The 18,397-nt window shown below is 39.8% G+C and overlaps 1 protein-coding gene across 3 annotated transcripts in view; it reads right to left on the reverse strand.

Annotated features, from left to right (window-relative positions):
• Positions 1 to 6,509: 6,509 nt before the first annotated feature.
• The window catches only part of DPY19L1 (dpy-19 like C-mannosyltransferase 1), a 97,562-nt gene continuing 85,674 nt past the window's right edge, over positions 6,510 to 18,397 (reverse strand). Inside the window, exons 18-23 of one of the 3 annotated variants that reach the window (XM_055314809.1) lie at positions 18,272 to 18,391; positions 16,666 to 16,840; positions 15,717 to 15,816; positions 14,438 to 14,563; positions 9,163 to 9,336; positions 6,510 to 7,775 (exon numbers count right to left, since the gene is read on the reverse strand). In XM_055314809.1, the coding sequence (XP_055170784.1) occupies positions 9,180 to 9,336; positions 14,438 to 14,563; positions 15,717 to 15,816; positions 16,666 to 16,840; positions 18,272 to 18,391 (678 nt within the window). In that variant the 3' untranslated portion in view covers positions 6,510 to 7,775; positions 9,163 to 9,179. Of the gene's footprint in view, positions 9,337 to 14,437; positions 14,564 to 15,716; positions 15,817 to 16,665; positions 16,841 to 18,271; positions 18,392 to 18,397 lie in introns of all 3 variants that reach the window. The other 2 variants (XM_055314808.1, XM_055314807.1) reach the window with 2 other exon arrangements.

Consider the following 18,397-nt stretch of genomic DNA (forward strand, 5'->3'; position numbering starts at 1 on the left):
ATATATATTAATCTCATCTGAAGATATTCTGAATGTCATGATTTCATCTCCATAGCTAGAATACATAATCTTCCATTTCGTTTAGTTCAAATGAATACTTTTTAGTGCTATATGGAATTTACTGCATTGTTGAATGAAGTAAGGTTTATTTCAAAAATCATTAAGCCTTACTACAGGCCAGGAACTGTGTTAGGAGGCACTATAGATTCAGAATGGAATAAAATAGAAGTCCAGTCAATCAGGACACAGATGCAGAAGTCAAGTTATATGCGTGGAATACAGAAGTTACAGGAGCATTGGCAGTGGAGGCAGGTCATTCAGCCAAGGGGTAGGCCATCAGGGAAGGCTTTGCAAAGGAAGTGACACTTGAGTTGCAGCTCGGAGTGCAAGTGATCAAGAAAGTACAGTCCAGGAAAAAAGAAAAAAGCATCTGGAAGGAGAAGAAATGATTCTCCACACTAATATTAAATTATCAGTGATTTTTAAAGGATTTTTTTTTTTTTGCTGTTATATTCCCATTTCTCATTGACATTCTCACCAGGGTTTATGAATATCTGGCACCTACGCTGTCACACCTCCACTGACTCTAACTGAACACAAAATTCTTAAGGAGTCTACTCCACATGAGGTTCCATGATTAATAAAGTAGAAATAGGCCATCATCCTTAATAAAAGAGTATATGAGAGAAACTTGCTGACCATTTCTAGTTTGATTGGGTGGAGGAAACTGAAAAGTTGAATCCAGAAGTGAGGGAGGGAGGCCAGGTTCTAAAACATCACTTGGGCATTTTTAAAAGTTTCAAGTCTTAAGCCACACCCTATACTGGTTAAATCCTAAACTCTGGGGGTGAGGGAAATGATTCAGTATTTTTGAAGCTCCCCGAAGTAATTTCCAATGTGCAGACAAGTTTGAGAATAAGGGGTCTTTGTTAGAAAAAGTCTAATTCATCACAGATTAAAAGGGTTTGAAGAATTACCAAATTGTGCTTCTTGGGGAGGATGTCTTAGGGCAAGATGGAGGCCTCTGAATCTGGGCTGTGGTCAATGAGCAGATAACAAGAGTGAAGACCTGAGGGGCTGGCCAGTGAGCAGGGCATCATCGCCCAGAGGTAGAGCCAGAGGTGTGAACTATGTCCATAAAACTGAAGAACTGGCTTTCAGGCACCTTTTCTGTTTTTTTAAAAATTAGTTTTAATGGCCCAATGCCAAGTCTACTTAAAAATGGTCATTTCCTGTTTTCATTTCTTTCTATGCTTTTAGAAATGGCAAAGTACTAAAGCTTTGAGGGCAATCGGCATAGCAACTGAATGAGCTTAATTTCGCTACATTGAACTTTCTTTCAAGGTATTAAATTTGCATACAGGAAAAGCCCAGGTACTTAAAAATCAATGAAATGATATAATGCTCAATTAAAAAGAACACGCCGGAGGGGAGGGGCAAGATGGCGGAAGAGCAGGGTCCCCAAATCACCTGTCCCCACCAAATTACCTAGATAACCTTCAAACCATCCTGAAAATTTACGAATTCGGCCTGAGATGTAAAGAGAGACCAGCTGGAACGCTACAGTGAGAGGAGTTCACGCTTCTATCAAGGTAGGAAGACGGGGAAAAAGAAATAAAGGAACAAAAGGCCTCCGAGGGGGAGGGGCCCCGCGAGGAGCCGGGCTGAGGCCGGGGCGAGTGTCCCCAGGACAGGAGAGCCCCGTCCCGGAGGAGCAGGAGCTGCACCAACCTTCCCGGGCGGGCGGAAAGGGGCTCGCAGGGAGTTGGAGCAGGACCCAGGAGAGCGGGGATGCCCTCAGGCTCCCGGGGACACTAACAGACACCTGCGAGCGCAGGGGAGTGCTCCGAGCTCCCTAAGGGCTGCAGCGCGCACGGCGGGACCGACGGGAGCAGCTCGGAGGGGCTCGGGAGCGGCTCCAGGGAGGGAGCTGCGGGGCGGGAGCGCGAATCCACCAGCGCAGGCCCCGGAGCACAGGGCGCCGGGACACAGCCCAGGATCCCGCCTCCCCCGGGACAGGCAGAGGCCGGGAGGGCCCGAGACAGCGAGGACGCTCCTGCCCCGAGCTGAGCAGATCAGTGGCCCCGCCCCGGAGCCTCCAGGCCCTGCGGACGGAGAGCCGAGAGCCCCGAGCCCCCGTAGTTCCTGCAGAGGCTGATTCCAGGCTTCCAGAGTTGCCATAGCAACTGCTGCTGTTCCTCCTGGGGCCTGGCAGGGTAAACAACCCCCGCAGAGCCCTGCAGCAGGCAGGGGCAGAGCAGCTCCCCCAAGTGCTAACACCTGAGAATCAGCACAGCAGGCCCCTCCCCCAGAAGACCAGCTAGAGGGACCAGTGATACTCCCCCGTGTTCCAATACAACTTGTTTCTGGCCACTCTGCACTGAGCAAAATGACTAGAAGGAAAACCTCAACTCAAAAGAAAGAATCAGAAACAGCCCTCTTTCCCACAGAGTTACAAAATCTGGATTACACTTCAATGTCAGAAAGCCAATTCAGAAGCACTATTCTACAGCTACTGGTGGCTCTAGAAAAAAGCATTAAGGCCTCACGAGACTTCATGACTGCAGAATTTAGATCCAATCAGGCAGAAATTAAAAATCAATTGAATGAGATGCAATCCAAACTAGAAGTCCTAACGACGAGGGTTAACGAGGTGGAAGAACGAGTGAGTGACATAGAAGACAAGTTAATGGCAAAGAGGGAAACTGAGGAAAAAAGAGATAAACAATTGAAGGACCATGAAGACAGATTAAGGCAAATAAACGACAGCCTGAGGAAGAAAAACCTACGTTTAATTGGGGTTCCCGAGGGCGCCGAAAGGGACAGAGGGCCAGAATATGTATTTGAACAAATCCTAGCTGAAAACTTTCCCAATCTGGGAAGGGAAACAGGCATTCAGATCCAGGAAATAGAGAGATCCCCCCCTAAAATCAATAAAAACCGTTCAACACCTCGACATTTAATAGTGAAGCTTGCAAATTCCAAAGATAAAGAGAAGATCCTTAAAGCAGCAAGAGACAAGAAGTCCCTGACTTTCATGGGGAGGAATATTAGGGTAACAGCAGACCTCTCCACAGAGACGTGGCAGGCCAGAAAGGGCTGGCAGGATATATTCAGGGTCCTAAATGAGAAGAACATGCAACCAAGAATACTTTATCCAGCAAGGCTCTCATTCAAAATGGAAGGAGAGATAAAGAGCTTCCAAGACAGGCAGGAACTGAAAGAATATGTGACCTCCAAACCAGCTCTGCAAGAAATTTTAAGGGGGACTCTTAAAACTCCCCTTTAAGAAGAAGTTCAAGTAACTCTGAACGTGAATGGGCTTAATGACCCCATCAAAAGGCGCAGAGTTTCAGACTGGATAAAAAAACAGGACCCATCTATTTGCTGTCTACAAGAGACTCATTTTAGACAGAAGGACACCTACAACCTGAAAATAAAAGGTTGGAGAACCATTTACCATTCAAATGGTTCTCAAAATATACCCTAAAAACTACAGAACACTTCTGAAAGAAATTGAGGAAGACACAAAGAGATGGAAAAATATTCCATGCTCATGGATTGGCAGAATTAATATTGTGAAAATGTCAATGTTACCCAGGGCAATTTACACGTATAATGCAATCCCTATCAAAATACCATGGACTTTCTTCAGAGACTTAGAACAAATTATTTTAAGATTTGTGTGGAATCAGAAAAGACCCCAAACAGCCAGGGGAATTTTAAAAAAAGAAAACCATATCTGGGGGCATCGCAATGCCAGATTTCAGGTTGTACTACAAAGCTGTGTACATCAAGACAGTGTGGTACTGGCACAAAAACAGACATATAGATCAATGGAACAGAACAGAGAACCCAGAAGTGGACCCTGAACTTTATGCTCAACTAATATGCGATAAAGGAGGAAAGACGATCCACTAGAAGAAAGACACTCTCTTCAATAAATGGTGCTGGGAAAATTGGACATCCACATGCAGAAGAATGAAACTGGACCACTCTCTTGCACCATACACAAAGATAAACTCAAAATAGATGAAAGATCTAAATGTGAGACAAGATTCCATCAAAATCCCAGAGGAGAACTCAGGCAACACCCTTTTTGAACTTGGCCACAGTAACCGGAGAAGGACAAACGGTGTATGTTCTCATTCATTTGGGGAATATGAATAATAGCGAAAGGGAATATAAGGGAAGGGAGAAGAAATGTGTGAGAAATATCAGAAAGGGAGACAGAACATAAAGACTTCTAACTCTGGGAAATGAACTAGGGGTGGTGGAGGGGGAGGAGGGTGGGGGGTGGGGGTGAATGGGTGACGGGCACTGGGGGGTACACTTGACGGGATGAGCACTGGGTGTTATTCTGTATGTTGGTAAATTGAACACCAATAAAAATTAATTTATAAAAAAAAAAAAAAAAAAAAAAAAAAAAATAAAAAGAACACGCCTGCGTAAACACAATACTTGGTAGCACTACCATTTATTTCAAAGTCATTTTGACAACGCACTGCTTACTTAAAGTAATTAGAATTTTGGGTTAGAGATAATGGGAGTACAGAAAACACTGCCCTGAAAGCAGAGCCAATGTCAACACCATCCTAATCTCCTTGCACAAAAAAGAAAAATCTACCTCTGCAGCATTATAGTGACTCAAAATCTTAAGAGAAAAAGACTTCAACTTGTACGTTCACTCAGAATTTTAAAATCTCTCTCACGGAAGTAAAGGTAAAAGTAAAGAGTTTTCAAGATCTTCCCATACCTCAATGTGCTTTTCAGTTCCAGATGTAAAACTGTATTTGTACCGATACAGTACTGTGCAGTAAAGACCAATTCAAGAATGTAATGAACTTTAAAAGCAGCTTCTCTTTTCTCTGCACAGGGAACAATTTTACTGATTTAAATTAGGAACTTCTAGTTGCAGGGAAGGAGAAAGGGAAGGCAGGAGACAGAAACAGGTGATCCGGGACTCAAAGCTGGCCCTTAGCTGCTTTCTAATAGAGGGAGAAGATTGATGATTTCTGGGGCCAAACAAAGGCAATATAGAAAAATGAAGTTTTAAAATCCACACACATCACCGAGTTTATCCATTTTCTTCTAAGAGAAGTAATTTTGCAAAAGGAAGTTCGATTTTAAAGGATTTGTCTCTTTTTTCCAACTCTGAACTGAAAAGAAACTGTTCGAAGCCCAGTCTAGTTTATGGTTTCAAAATATTTAAGTGATCATAAGCCACCTGTTCAGCCAACACAACGTAAATAAGCTGCATTAATGTTCTGGTTAAAAACTACCTTATCTGTTCTTTGCTCCTTGCAAGTTCTGTTGAAGCAATGCCCCCTAAAAGACAAAGAAGAGGCTCTACAAAATTGTTTCCAACACAGAGACCCTGTCGCCTGACCAGGTGGGATAAATGCTGTCAAGAATGGAACGCCCTCTAGAGGCTAGTCATCCACATAGCCTTTTGCAATCCATCAGAGCAGCAGGTCTCAGGTGTGGTTCCTGGACCAGCAGCAGCAACATTACTTGAGAAATGGCTAGAAATGTAAATTCTGGGGTCCTGCCTGTTTAGCCCATTTGGGTTATCCTATAAACAAAGAAATTTATTTTTCACATGTTCTAGAGACTGTGCAAGTCCAAGATCAAGCGCCAGCTGATTTAGTATCTGGCAAGAGTCTTCTTCTTGATTCATAGATGGCACCTTGTAGCTCTAACTTCACAATGTGAAAGGTCTAAGAAAGCTTTCTTTTATATGGGCACTGATCCTATCCATGAGGGCTCTACACTCATGACCTAATCACCTCCTTATATAATCACCTTGGGGGTTAGGATTTCAACATATGAATTCTGAGGAGACACAAGCATTCCAACCATAGCACCACCTTAGGCCAATTGAATCAGAAACCTCTGTGGTGGGGGTCAGTGATCTGTGTTTTAACAAACCCTGCAGATTATTCTGAGGCACACTAAATTTAGGAGCCACTGTATTGGAAACACTTCACTCCCCAAAGATGTCAGAGAATGAATGTGTCACTGTGTAAAGAAATTAATTATACAGGCATGAACTAAGCTAAACTATCTTTCCTCCAAGTAGGTAGATAGATAAAGCTGATGCTTGTATCAAGCAAAGACATGGAGATATAATTTAGGAAATATCATGAGACCAAACTATAGTTTAACGTATGAGAAAACGCTTTCAGGAACTCTAATAGAAATTATCCCCAAACTATGGCTTTAAAGAACGATCGCGTCCCTTGATGTAAATGATAAAGTAATGTAAATGTGCAATAGCATAAATATGAAAGAAGACTATGGGTAACCCCAGTACCTACACCGCCACCAATCAAGAGGACTAAGTACATTCATGGACTCCCACGGTTGGAACCCTTTCCCATCATTCAGGACTACAGCTTGCCACGAACCAGTTCATGGTTATCTGACCACAGAATGAGGCAGAACATGTTAACAGTTGAGGTAGAAATGAAAATAACAATTAGAAAAAAAACACGCTATATTTTCATGATCTTTTTTATTGAACATACATAGTACATGTAAAACAACTGGCATAAAATTCATAAAAATACAATACTTCTATGCGATATCACTTTATTCCTGATACAGCTTTTCACGTTCTCCTTAATATCACTGTCCTATTTTAATGCAATACTTTTTCTGCGAAGCGTTTTTAGAGGCTTATCTGCTTATAGAAATACTGCCCCCACTTTGTTTTTTCTATGTCATGGCAAGAGCTATATTTACCACCTCCTTACCCATCCTTACCTTCCTCACACTAAAGCAAAAATATTTTTAGATGCTAAAAATGAGTAAAATACTGAGCTTTAATACTGTTTGGTCATGTATATGGAAACTACTACTATTCTATGTTGCCATAAAAGATACTGATCACCTACAGCACCGGCTGCTACGAGGCGTGGCCAAGGCTGAGTGTGCTGTACAGCCCAAGGCCTCTGTTCTAAACTGACTGGTCTAAAAGATAATCATAGCTTGCTGGTGGAGTTACATTAATAAATACCATTACAAAAGGATTCTGTTTGGGGGGAAATAAAAGAAAACCAACCTAATTTGACCACGCTTAGCTCTTCCCAGCATATGCAACTGTCAAAACGGCATTTTAGTGTTTCCTGTACAGAATTTCCAATCACTGCATGTGAACCCATCGGGAAGGGAACGATCAGAGGGTGGGGAGAAGAGAGAATGACTTTAAAAGTGCAATCTTTTAAAAAGTGGAACCGCTGCATGTATAAAACAGCCATTTTCGGGTGCAGAATAGTCACACGTAGAGCAGAGCACCCTTCCCTCCTCCCGCCCGCGGCCACTCTGGGCCACGTCAGCCTCCAGTGCCCTCCTCCCAGTTTTCTGGATTGCTGCATCACTGCTCAAATTCTACTCCTCATCCACGACTCCCCAGCTGCTTCCCTATTTTCTGAAACTGGCAACAGCCCAAAGAATACAAGTCACCCAGCGAGCGAGGAAGAGGGGGCAGGCACCTGAAGACACTGTCGGCAGCTCCCGGCGGAAGGAGGCTCCCCGGAAACGCGGCAACGTGGGCTCTGGGGCGGGCTGGGGGCTGCCCACCCGCCAGCCCAGGCTGTCCTTGCAGCTGTCTGCTCTAAGCAAGCTAGTGCTCCCCCCAGACCAGGCTTGTCCTTGGGCTCTGGTGAGAAGGCAGAAAGGGAACAGCTCTTCAGTGGCTCCCAGCAGTGGGCACTGGAAACCATCCCTGAGGACTCAGGTCTCAAGGACAGTCCACAATGAGGTTAATCTGCCTGTGGTTAATAAAGAGAACACTGTATAATTAAATGTGTAGTCCATCGAAGTCATGGTTTGCTTAGAATGTAAAATCTTAAAAATGTTTCTCAGAACTATGAGGATTCACTGTTTTGAAGAATCTCATTTCACACAAATTAACTTCTAAGAAACAACAAAACAAATCATACTAGGAATTCAGAGCAGGTTTGGGAGTCTTTCAAAATAAAAATAAATAAGAAGGAAAAAAAAATAAAGAGGAAGGCTGAATATATTCATTCCTCGTATGGATATGATCACTCTGGGGATCAAAATCATAACATAAGGCTTAAGGCTTTGTCTTACTCAAGACAGGCAATGTAAAAAGTAAAATATAAAAACTCCATTCACTTCTCATTATCGTTTACTCTTTTGACAGAAAAATTAGTCATGTTTTATTGTATATTAATAGAAGAAAAACTACACATACTACAGTCTACTGTTCCACTGCAAATTATGTCTACTCAACTACACATTAGTTTGTAGATGCATTATATTTGGGTCATTCAAAATAGTTGTTCTTAAAACTACAATTAAACATGAAAAATTTTTACAGTGGTTTAAAGGTATTAAAATATAAACATCTGAATAATACTAAAAATGAGAAAAATACACAATTGCCATTACATTTTTTTTTTAACCAAGAATAAGTACTTTCTAAGCAACTAAACAAGTAACACTTATTTGACAATTCTGGGAGAGAAAGAGGGAGAGAAGGAGAGAAAGAAGACACACTAATGTCATATGGTTGGTAATTACAGGAATTTAGTCCTGACCATTAGATCCAAGAATCTGGATTAGTAATGGGCAGGAAATGCTTCATTCACAAGAGCAACAAGAAACAAAAGAACATTAAGAAGTGAAACAGGTAATTCCACATAGCAAATACCCACGTCTGCCCCATCTTCTCTTACGGAAGTTGATGACGGGCCCGACGCAACTGAGATGCTTAGGACAGTTACTGCGATGTCACAAAGACAAGAGCAAGAGGCAGGAGAAGCAGCAAGGGGCACCAATAGTCCATAAACTAAAATCGGCCCCTACACTGTTCGGAACTCATGATATTTTCATATCCTTCTTGTCGTGACCCATCATAGTTTTTATACAGGTAGCTTTGCTCCCTTACTTTAGCACAAATATTTAAGTCAGGTACAAACATATACTCATTTGCATAGCAAATTTTAAGGGGTGCATTGAAATAGTAACCAATTGATTAAGGTATAAGTATTTTTACAGTCAGAACAACATTCAAATTGACCAAACAAAATGTTTTCTATTTGAAAACAGTTATCTATAAAAGTTTTTGGGATCTGAATTAAAAACAAGGCATGAGTTATTAGCAAAACATTAAAACCATTACTGATGTACTTCTCTGTAGGCAGCAGTCATTCTTCTATAACTTCTAAGACCTTGTAAACACTGTTCTGGAATACGGTGGTGAAGTGTGGCTTGGAATCCTTCACCAAGAGGTTACATAAGGGAGGCTTCCCAGCATTAGCAGGATCTTCTACATCCCAAATTTCAGGCATACTGCACCCAGGCCTAGAGAAATTAATGTACAGATTAAAAATCAAAGTACACTATATATGGCAGATGAAGCAGAGCACACTTTTCATATTCTTGTCTCCATTTCATCTTTTCTATATAAATTAACTTAAAAAAATCCTATTAGAGTTATTTATATTTATTTAAGCTGTCATAAATTCTCTTTAGAACAAGGTGAACACAGCCAAGTTAACCATTAAAAAAAAAAGAGACAGACATACAAAATACATGAATTTAGGTGGGGTAAGAGATCTTGTTTAAATTCTGCCTCAGGTACTTAGCAAGACTGTGGTATTGGATAGCTCAAGCAGTCTCTCCCCACATTTGTCATATGGGGGATACAACTGGGGTGTGTCATGAGGACTCAGAGAGAGAGAGACACTGTATCTATCTTGCGCTATGCCCCGCACACAGTAAGAGGTAATGCATTATATTGACTTAAAAATTCTAATTGGCAGATACGCTTAGGTCACATTTATGCAACTTCCCCCTACTGTCTTCTAGAACGAGTCAATTTAAAGAAAATCCAGTGGTGCTCAGCTCACATTTTTTAAATGCACAATTAAATTTTAAAAGCAATAGATTTTATAAAGACTAGCAGAAGTGAAATTGGCATTGTGTGGTATTTGTTCCAATAACTTCTGCAGATAATTGTAGTATTTATTTTAAATTTAAAGCAGTGTTATAGATATAACTGTTGGCTTTCACTAGGGTTCACAAATTTGTTTTTTTTTTTTTTTTTTTTTTTTTGGCTTTTGTTACATTGAAGATTTTTACGTTATTATAGTCCCAAATGTCACTCTTTTCTTTTAGGGCTTGTGATTTCTATGTCTTGTGTAAGGAATCCTTCCCTATCATGGTATCATGTGAATGTGCATTGTGTGTTCTTCTATTAAAGTTTCAGAGTTCTGCTTTTCATAGATCCGTAATTCATCTGGAATTAATTTTTCTGTATGGTGTGATGTAGAGATTTAATTTTAATTTTTTCCGTATAGATAGCCAACAGCTCTAGGTTCATTAATTATTTATTATTTATCAAATCCATACTTACACAGTAAGTACCTGTACTTATTCAGTACCTGGTACACTGCTTTCAAATCTATATTACTTGTTTTATAACCACCAATGTAATAACTGATTCAGGTAAGAATCAAAACTGGATGCAAGAACTATCTGGTGAAAGGTTGTTGAGAAAGAGGATAAACAAATAGCCTCTAAGTATCTCTACAGATTTTATAGATTAATTCTAAAGGAGATGTGCCTCCTTAAAATAGACCAAGTGATCTAACTTAGCATCATTAATGATGGAATAAAGTGATCTGTCCCTCCTCAAGTGACATAATGGAGAGTATAAAACCCCTCTGAGGTAATTAAAATTCTTGTCACAATTTGCTAAACTAAATCTAATCATGAGGGAGGAATCAGACAAATCCAAAGGTGGGACATCCTAGAAGACAACTGCCCTGGACTCTTCCAAAATATCAATAAAAACAAAAAAGGCAAAAGGGAGTTCACAATTTCTTATGTGCTTACTTGATAAATTAAAAAAAAACAGAAAAATTACAGAGAATTGGCAACTGCTTATGTTTTGTCATAGTTGCTTCACTTTAAGAGAAAAAAAAAATCCAACATGTCCTTTTTATTCCCTCCCAAAGGCAGTTCCACTCCTCTGCTCTCCACCATAAGACAAGCACCATGGCAGGAGTACATATGCTCTCTGCTTCTTAATAACATCTTCAACTTAAAGGTAACTACCATCCTCAAAGGTGCCAAAATATAGGCCTATCAAAATTTAAAAAAAAAAAAAGAGAGTCACTGTCACTTTCAATGCCATTTCTCAGAGGTGGCTTGTGTAAACAATCCAGCACACATTCTGCTGGACCTCTTTCATCCAAGTTCAGACACACATGCATACAAACAGAGGCACGGATTTATATACGCAGATGCTCCTGCGGTTGCTTTTACAAAAATGAGATTATTCTGGGACTCCTCACTTGACAATAAAATATGGCCATTTTTCCACCTCAGCACCTAAAGATCTACTTCATTCTTTTTAATAGTTGCTAGTACATCTATGTATTAACCAATAACTCTTTTATGTATGGATATTGTGTATTCCATTTTGCCATTATAAAGTGATATTGATATAAACATTCTTGTGCCATTATCTTTCTGCAAGCTAAACTTCTGGAAGCAGCACTATCACTACATCAGAGGGCTACACAATTTTCACTTTGCCTCTCTCAAATTATCTCCCAAAGGGTTTTACCCATGAGCATTCCCAGGAAGAGTGTTCAGGCCACATGTTCTGTACACTCTCCTGACACCAGATTCTATCAACACTGAGCATGTATGAAAGTAAGACCGGGCTTGGGTTTTCCACCACTTAATTTTCTCACATATGCCGAGGCCAAACTGTGGCTACACTGTGGGCCATGGGCAGGAGAGAGCACAACGCAAGGACAGAGAAAACTACCAGCTTCTGAGTTCACCTGCTTTCAGGAGAGAGTGAAAGCTAGGAGCTGCCTTTGTGAGCTCTGTCGGCCTAAGCATAACACCCTGTAGTCCTTATCTGAGTTTCCTGAAGCTCCCCAAGCCAGCCAGCTATATCTTTAAATAGCATTATTGAAAATGGGAATAATTTTCTTCTGAATTCATGTGTTTTAATTTTATGTCAACTCTATTATTGGAATTAATGAGAAAGAAAGCAGAGAACTGAGAATAAAAGAGTAGTTAATTAAAAGCTCATCTACAACTTGCATTTGAGTATATTTTCATACTTGTATTTGAATACAGGGTGTCAAGTATTTAAAGAATAATCAAGCCACACCATTAAGGCCACTGGTACTGAGATCACATCAATACAGTGCCCACCAAAGTGCCGGGCACAGTTTAAGTGCTAGATACATACTAAGGTCCTCTTCCCTTTCTTCTCCTACTTGAGTTCCCCATGGGCTACCCACCCCCGTCCTCATACACTTTTCTGTTCCACTAATCCAGAGATGTCTCAGGCATAAACAAAATGGACAATGGGGGCCAAAGCAGTAAAAGATCCTAATTCCGGCATAAAGTTTTGTCAAGAAACTCAGTCTTCCTTCTGCACTAAATCTTAGTTCTTCTTCCCTTTCCTCTCCTGTCTGAGCTCCCGGGTTGCTTCCCTGCCAGAACAGAAAGTACAGCTTGTGTTTGGTTTCAAGGTTTAAGCAGAGTGCACCTGCTTAAGGTTTCCTGAGATTTATTATCATTCTGGCTTAAATCTTGCAGTAGATGGAGAGTGCTTTTTGAGTTACTGAGGACAACAGAGTAGAGAACGTCACTTCTTTGGCTTCTTCCTCCTCTCCACTCCTGCTGGAAAAACACAGCAGGGGCAAGTCAAGGTCCATGGGGGAAATGGAGCATACACCCCCAGCCCAGACTGCTTAGTCTTATGTCCAGAAGTGAGCGCTACATGGAAATGATCCAATGTCAGTGAAATCACTGTTGAACTTGTTTAGTGCACAAGATTTATTGCTATACTTCCTAAATTTGTCTTTCATCCCTTCTGGTATACAAAAGAGTTCTTTGCCCATCGGAAAACCGAGGAGCTCCATCAGCATCTTAGAAGATAAAGCGTGCCAGCCTCTACAGTTTCCACATATTCAAAACACTATGCAAGGTCTAGAAACAAGATGAAGAATTTTACATCAAGGTTCATTATTAGCTTAGGAATAAAGAGGCCATAGAGCATTATTTTTATGTTCCAGAAACCTATGGGTGTCTCAGGCTGATCACTGAACCAGAAAGTGAAGCCCGAGATGATAAAGAAGATCACAATGTGGGTGGAAATCTCTTGCCAAGAAACTACATCCTCCTGACTGCAAATGTCAGCCCACCATTCACTTATTACAATGTCCTCATAAAATTATGAGAGGTGTTTGTGACTTTTTTGTCCTAAGTTTATATAACAAAGTTAACTAAAAGTGAGTATATGGATTTCATATATATATTTTTATGTTCATAAGGAAATAAAACATTTTCTAAATTATGACTCTAAGAACAATAACATTTTGTATAGATGCTAATTAAATTCAAGTCACCTGGGACACATTCATAGGAAAATCATTCAATAATCAACAATTGTTTGGGTTTCCTTGTGGGTACTGTTGACAGCTATGGTTTCACAGAACCATTCTCACTCCTGAGTCAATATTTAATTATTTTGTCTTAACACTCTTGTGTATCACTGAAGTACATGGTGAATAAGTATGATTATGCTAGAAATACAGCAACCTCCAAAGGTCTCTGTTTAAAGAGCAGTGAGAATATTAAAAATAATAGTAGTTCATAAAATACTCTTGATTTCTAATGAAACTGCCCATGTCTGTGCTCCTTGTGGAGCCAATGCTTTGGTATTTTAATAGCAAGCCACTGTCATCAGCTGTCTAGTCAGCCAGGTGCAATATTTCTAAAAAGTCAACTTCAACATTCCTCTTTGCTTTTAAGATCTAACTTTTGCTATCCTCTGCCTAGTGGCCTTCTCTGAGTGGAAATAGTTTTTAAAACTATAAACCCAAGAGAATGTGGGTCACAGTGAAGTTAATTATTTTCCCACTCAAATAAGCTGTGGAACAGCAAGAAGGAAGTGTTGCTCTGAGGTGACACTGGGAGGGGGGGCCTGTCCATCACAGGACGGGTGCAAAGTGGCGTGTGCAAAGGAGGCCCTGACTCTCAGCTGCCTGCCTTACTTTGTTACAATGAGATGCTCCATTATTTGGTTTCAGACTCTGCAAGTCTTCTAAAAAGTCTTTAAAATACATCCAACTTTAAATGAAAGTTTTTTAAAAACATTCAAGGTGAAGATAAGCCATCTGGGAAATTGTCAATGTCAATATAATACCTTTAAGGTAGCATACACATGCAAATCATTATGAGAGAAACATTTATAATGACTAGAAAGGAAAAAATTCCAATTCAAATAATGATCTAAACAGTTTTTTCCACTTACACCATGCTAAATGTTATATATATCTCACACATAATGAGTAAAGCACTTGCCATAAGACTGAATTAATTTTTCATGTCTTATGAATATAAAATATTAACTGTGTTAAATACTCACTTGGATCTTCTTATACACCAGGACTCTTCTAGAATGTAATAATTCACTTGTAACTTTATCAATTCTCGCTTCACTTCTTCAGCTGCTTTTCGACTATACATTGAGTAAACTATTTTCGTTCTGGCTCTTTAAAGAAAAATAATTGGGCAGAAGATTTTCAAGATTAAAAGGATGCAATCAAGCTATCTGGAAGAAAGCACTGAATGGAATAAGAAGAAAGACTCTACAGAAGAGTCAGGTCAAGAGAACATTCTTCACAGAGTTCCTGCTAAGGGGCATTAGGCAGGTCAAAAGAAAAAGGCAGAAGCATACATAGCACAAGAGTCCTGGGAGAAGAGGCTTAGTTGAATGCATCCCTTCATTTCCAAATTCAATCTTTTTGCTTGTTTGCTCGTTTTTGTTTTGTATTCTCCATAACCCTATCATACATGAGAGTAAGGCACACTGTGCATGGACAGGGGGGAGCCACAAATGTGGCTACCAGACTACTTTAAAGCTGCCATGCAGTCCCAGCTTTGACAGCAGCAATAATTGGCATTAATGGCTCTCCATTTTATTCCTAGATTGAAAAAACAAAACAACTAAACTTATTCAGCACAATTGTTCTAGAAATATAAGCTTACTGAAATTGATTGAAAAGATTTTTTATATATAAGATATGTTTCATTGTTACACAAAAAAACAGATTAATAAGATTCACCCAATTACTTAGGAAATGAATAGCTTAACCTAGCCTAGAAATTGCATGAAATTTAAACCTACATCTTTTTCAAAGGAACACAATACTCTCAAGAAAAATATAAAAAACAAAAATCAAGATCATTCTAGTAGGCAATATGGATGAAAATCAGAATAAAACCCTCTTTGAATGGGATTCCATTTCAACTACCTTCTTAGAATTCAAGAACAAATAGCCAAAAGGAAACCTTAAATAAAAGCTAGAGGATCATAAATCTTCTGGGGAGCTTAAGGATAGTGATGACTAATAAGGACCTGGGAGTCTTGTAGCCCTCTTTGCCTGTAGAAGATGGACAGGCTATGATTTCGTTTTGCTGCCTAGTAGAGAAGAGACCCCCAAAGGTTGTTGTTTTATTGCCCAATGGAACCTTACCAGTTTTGTTTCTGACTCAGCCTTTTTATTTCAGCACTGCTTTCTCCCCTAACTCTAGAAATCTCTGTTCACCAGTGTTCTGGAACACTTCTCATTATTTTGCTGGTTCCCTTCATCACTAGTTGTGTGAGAAATTTGTTTTGAGCAATGTGAAAATTGTATACTAACCTTAACCCTGCATCTTCATAGTGTGGATGATTCACAATGGGCCGAAGCGCAGAGAGTTTAACACTTGCCATTGTGGGCATGGCGCCCGCAAAGACTGCGTCTGCAAAGCAGGAAAGGAGGTCTCAGGAAGGCACTCAGTGAATGTTAACCAGGGTCTCCTTCTGGTCAACTCCATTACTTCCCAGGTGAGAACGTGGAGGCCCAGAGAGGTTCAGGGCTTAAAAGATTCAATGGAAGAACCCAAATGAAGTCAGCTGGCTGGTAAAATGGCTATCAGGCCCTTGGCTTTGGAAGTCAGAGCCTCCTTCTTTCATCAGTGAGGATTTCTGGGGTTTTGTTTGTTTTTGTAACATCTTAGAAATCTTTCCTGCTTCTAGGAAATAAGTATCAAATTGGCTAGGAAAGTTTTATAACACCAAGGAATTCTGGAAAATGATTTGAAATTCAGTCATTTGATACTCAGATAACAAAATCTCCCTTGAATAAAATGTCTATTCTATTAGTTCAAGAAGGAACGTGCAGGACTAAGGTTAAAAACTCACAAGGAAAATATGCACAACAAAAATTATTTTAAGTCATACCACATTAATGAGCACTGAGGATTAGAGAAGACTGATGAATCACTGACCTCTACCTCCGAAACTAATAATACATTATATGTTAATTCGTTGAATTTAAACAAAAATTTAAAAAAACAAAAACAAAAAACAAATCATGCCACGTCAAACTTTGGGTACATTTGAAAAAAAAAACAATAGAATTTCTGGAAAATAGCAAAATAGATTACTAAGAAAATATATATAACATTTCCTTTGCAAATCATTTAAATAAGATTGACATCTCTCTTTTCCTGAATAATCTAGAAGCAGCACTGCTTAGAGTAAGGTCACTGGAAGTAATGTGGGTTTAAAATTTTGCAGTGGTACATAAAACTGTGGGGAAAACTTACCTGGTTTAGTACTGTATTTGATCCATTCGATAAGTTCTTCTTGTGGCAAATTGCTGAACTCTCCTACGATATTCCACTGGGTTTGGAGATTTGCTGAACCCTGTATTGACATTGCTGCTAATACAGCAAAAACAACAGCACCAGGATGTACTTTGCAAAAGAGCCATCCAAACAGCTGAAACCAAATGAATACATTTGATAATCGTTAGTACAAGGCAGCCTGTATCCAATAACAAAAGTTCTTCTCAGAGAGGAATACAGTCTCCTGTAGATAAACCAAAAAGCAAAAACCTAAGGACTAATTATCCTAAGAAAAAGTTCCAGAAACAATGACCAGAGGGATTAAAAGAATTTTGCCATTAACCTTATAGAGGTGGGGTATAACTCAGGAAGCTGTTCTCTCATTGTGCTCTGATTGTATGTTCCAGTAAAGCCAGGACCACCTATATCATTTGCCAGGCCCGATGCAAAATGAAAATATGGGGCCTCTTGTTCAAACATTATTTAGCAGTTCAAAAGACAAACAGAAGAGCATCCAAGTAGGTGCAGGGTCCTTCTGAGGGAGGGGGCCCCATGCATTTGTGGAGGCCCCACACCTGTGAAGCCAGCCTGGGGTAAGGTTTTCTACCCTCAGTCACAGGGCGGGCTGGAAATTAAGATGCAAGGCTTCCCATCAGCCTCCTTTCCTGTCCCAGCCTGGAAGAGTCAGGAAGAGTGGCTTCATCTCCAGGTTCCTCTGGTAAGCAATGCCTCTCTAACACAACACCAATAACCTGATTGGGAACCATGAGATTGGCTGATTTTTCCAGTTAAATGGTCCACACTCAATAGTAACACTTTGTCCCTATCATTCACTCCTTACTTTCTCTACGTCTGTAGAACCAGATTGAAGCTTCTTGAGGGCATACATATTTTTTTGCTTTTTGGTTTATCTATCTACCATCCTACCCTTGTCCCTAGAGTGTAGTGCAGATGCTTCATAAATATTTGCTAAATTTAAAAGAGGTACTGCTGCTGCATCTTGGCTAATGGACTGATGTAAAGGTGACACTATAGAGAAACATAAATCTGTGAATACAGAGCAAGAAGGCAGGTAGCCAGGAAAAGTAAGTAGCAAATACCCAAATGGCTTATACTAAATTTTAAAAAGTCAGGGAAGTGCATACAAAATGTATACTGAAATGAAAAAAGAAGTTTTAAGCTTGATACTGAAAAAAAAAAAAAAACAACAAAACATATATTTGGAAGTAACTGCAACTTGAAACCATTGGTTAGAATTCTTTGTGGTAGGAATGTCAAAACAACAAAAAGTTATTTCTACCGTGAAGTTCTGTTTTCTATCAACATCTGTAGCAGTCACTCATAAATTTAGTGTGTTCTACTTGAGTGTTTGTTGTATGCCAAAGATTATTTTAGAAGTTAGAAGGACAAATGAACTGCTTTGGTCTTTGCCCTTTAGGAAAGATTAATACAAAACCACAAAAAACTTTAACTACAATAATTTAAAGAATTTTCAGTAATTCAATATGATTTTGGGGCCATTCAATAACAAAAGAGGGGTAAAGCGATCATGGCAGCTACAATGCCAACATGACAACCATCTTACCTGTCTTGAACAGATCAAGGAAGCCATAACACACATGTGTGGTGTCAAGAAGAGTTTTAGTCTCATAATTAAAATACCGAGGACTGTATATGCTAACAGTTGCAATGCATGATAAACTAGCTGAAA

This window comes from Nyctereutes procyonoides, unplaced genomic scaffold (genome assembly GCF_905146905.1).
Source record: "Nyctereutes procyonoides isolate TBG_1078 unplaced genomic scaffold, NYPRO_anot_genome, whole genome shotgun sequence".
Lineage (NCBI taxonomy): Eukaryota > Metazoa > Chordata > Mammalia > Carnivora > Canidae > Nyctereutes > Nyctereutes procyonoides.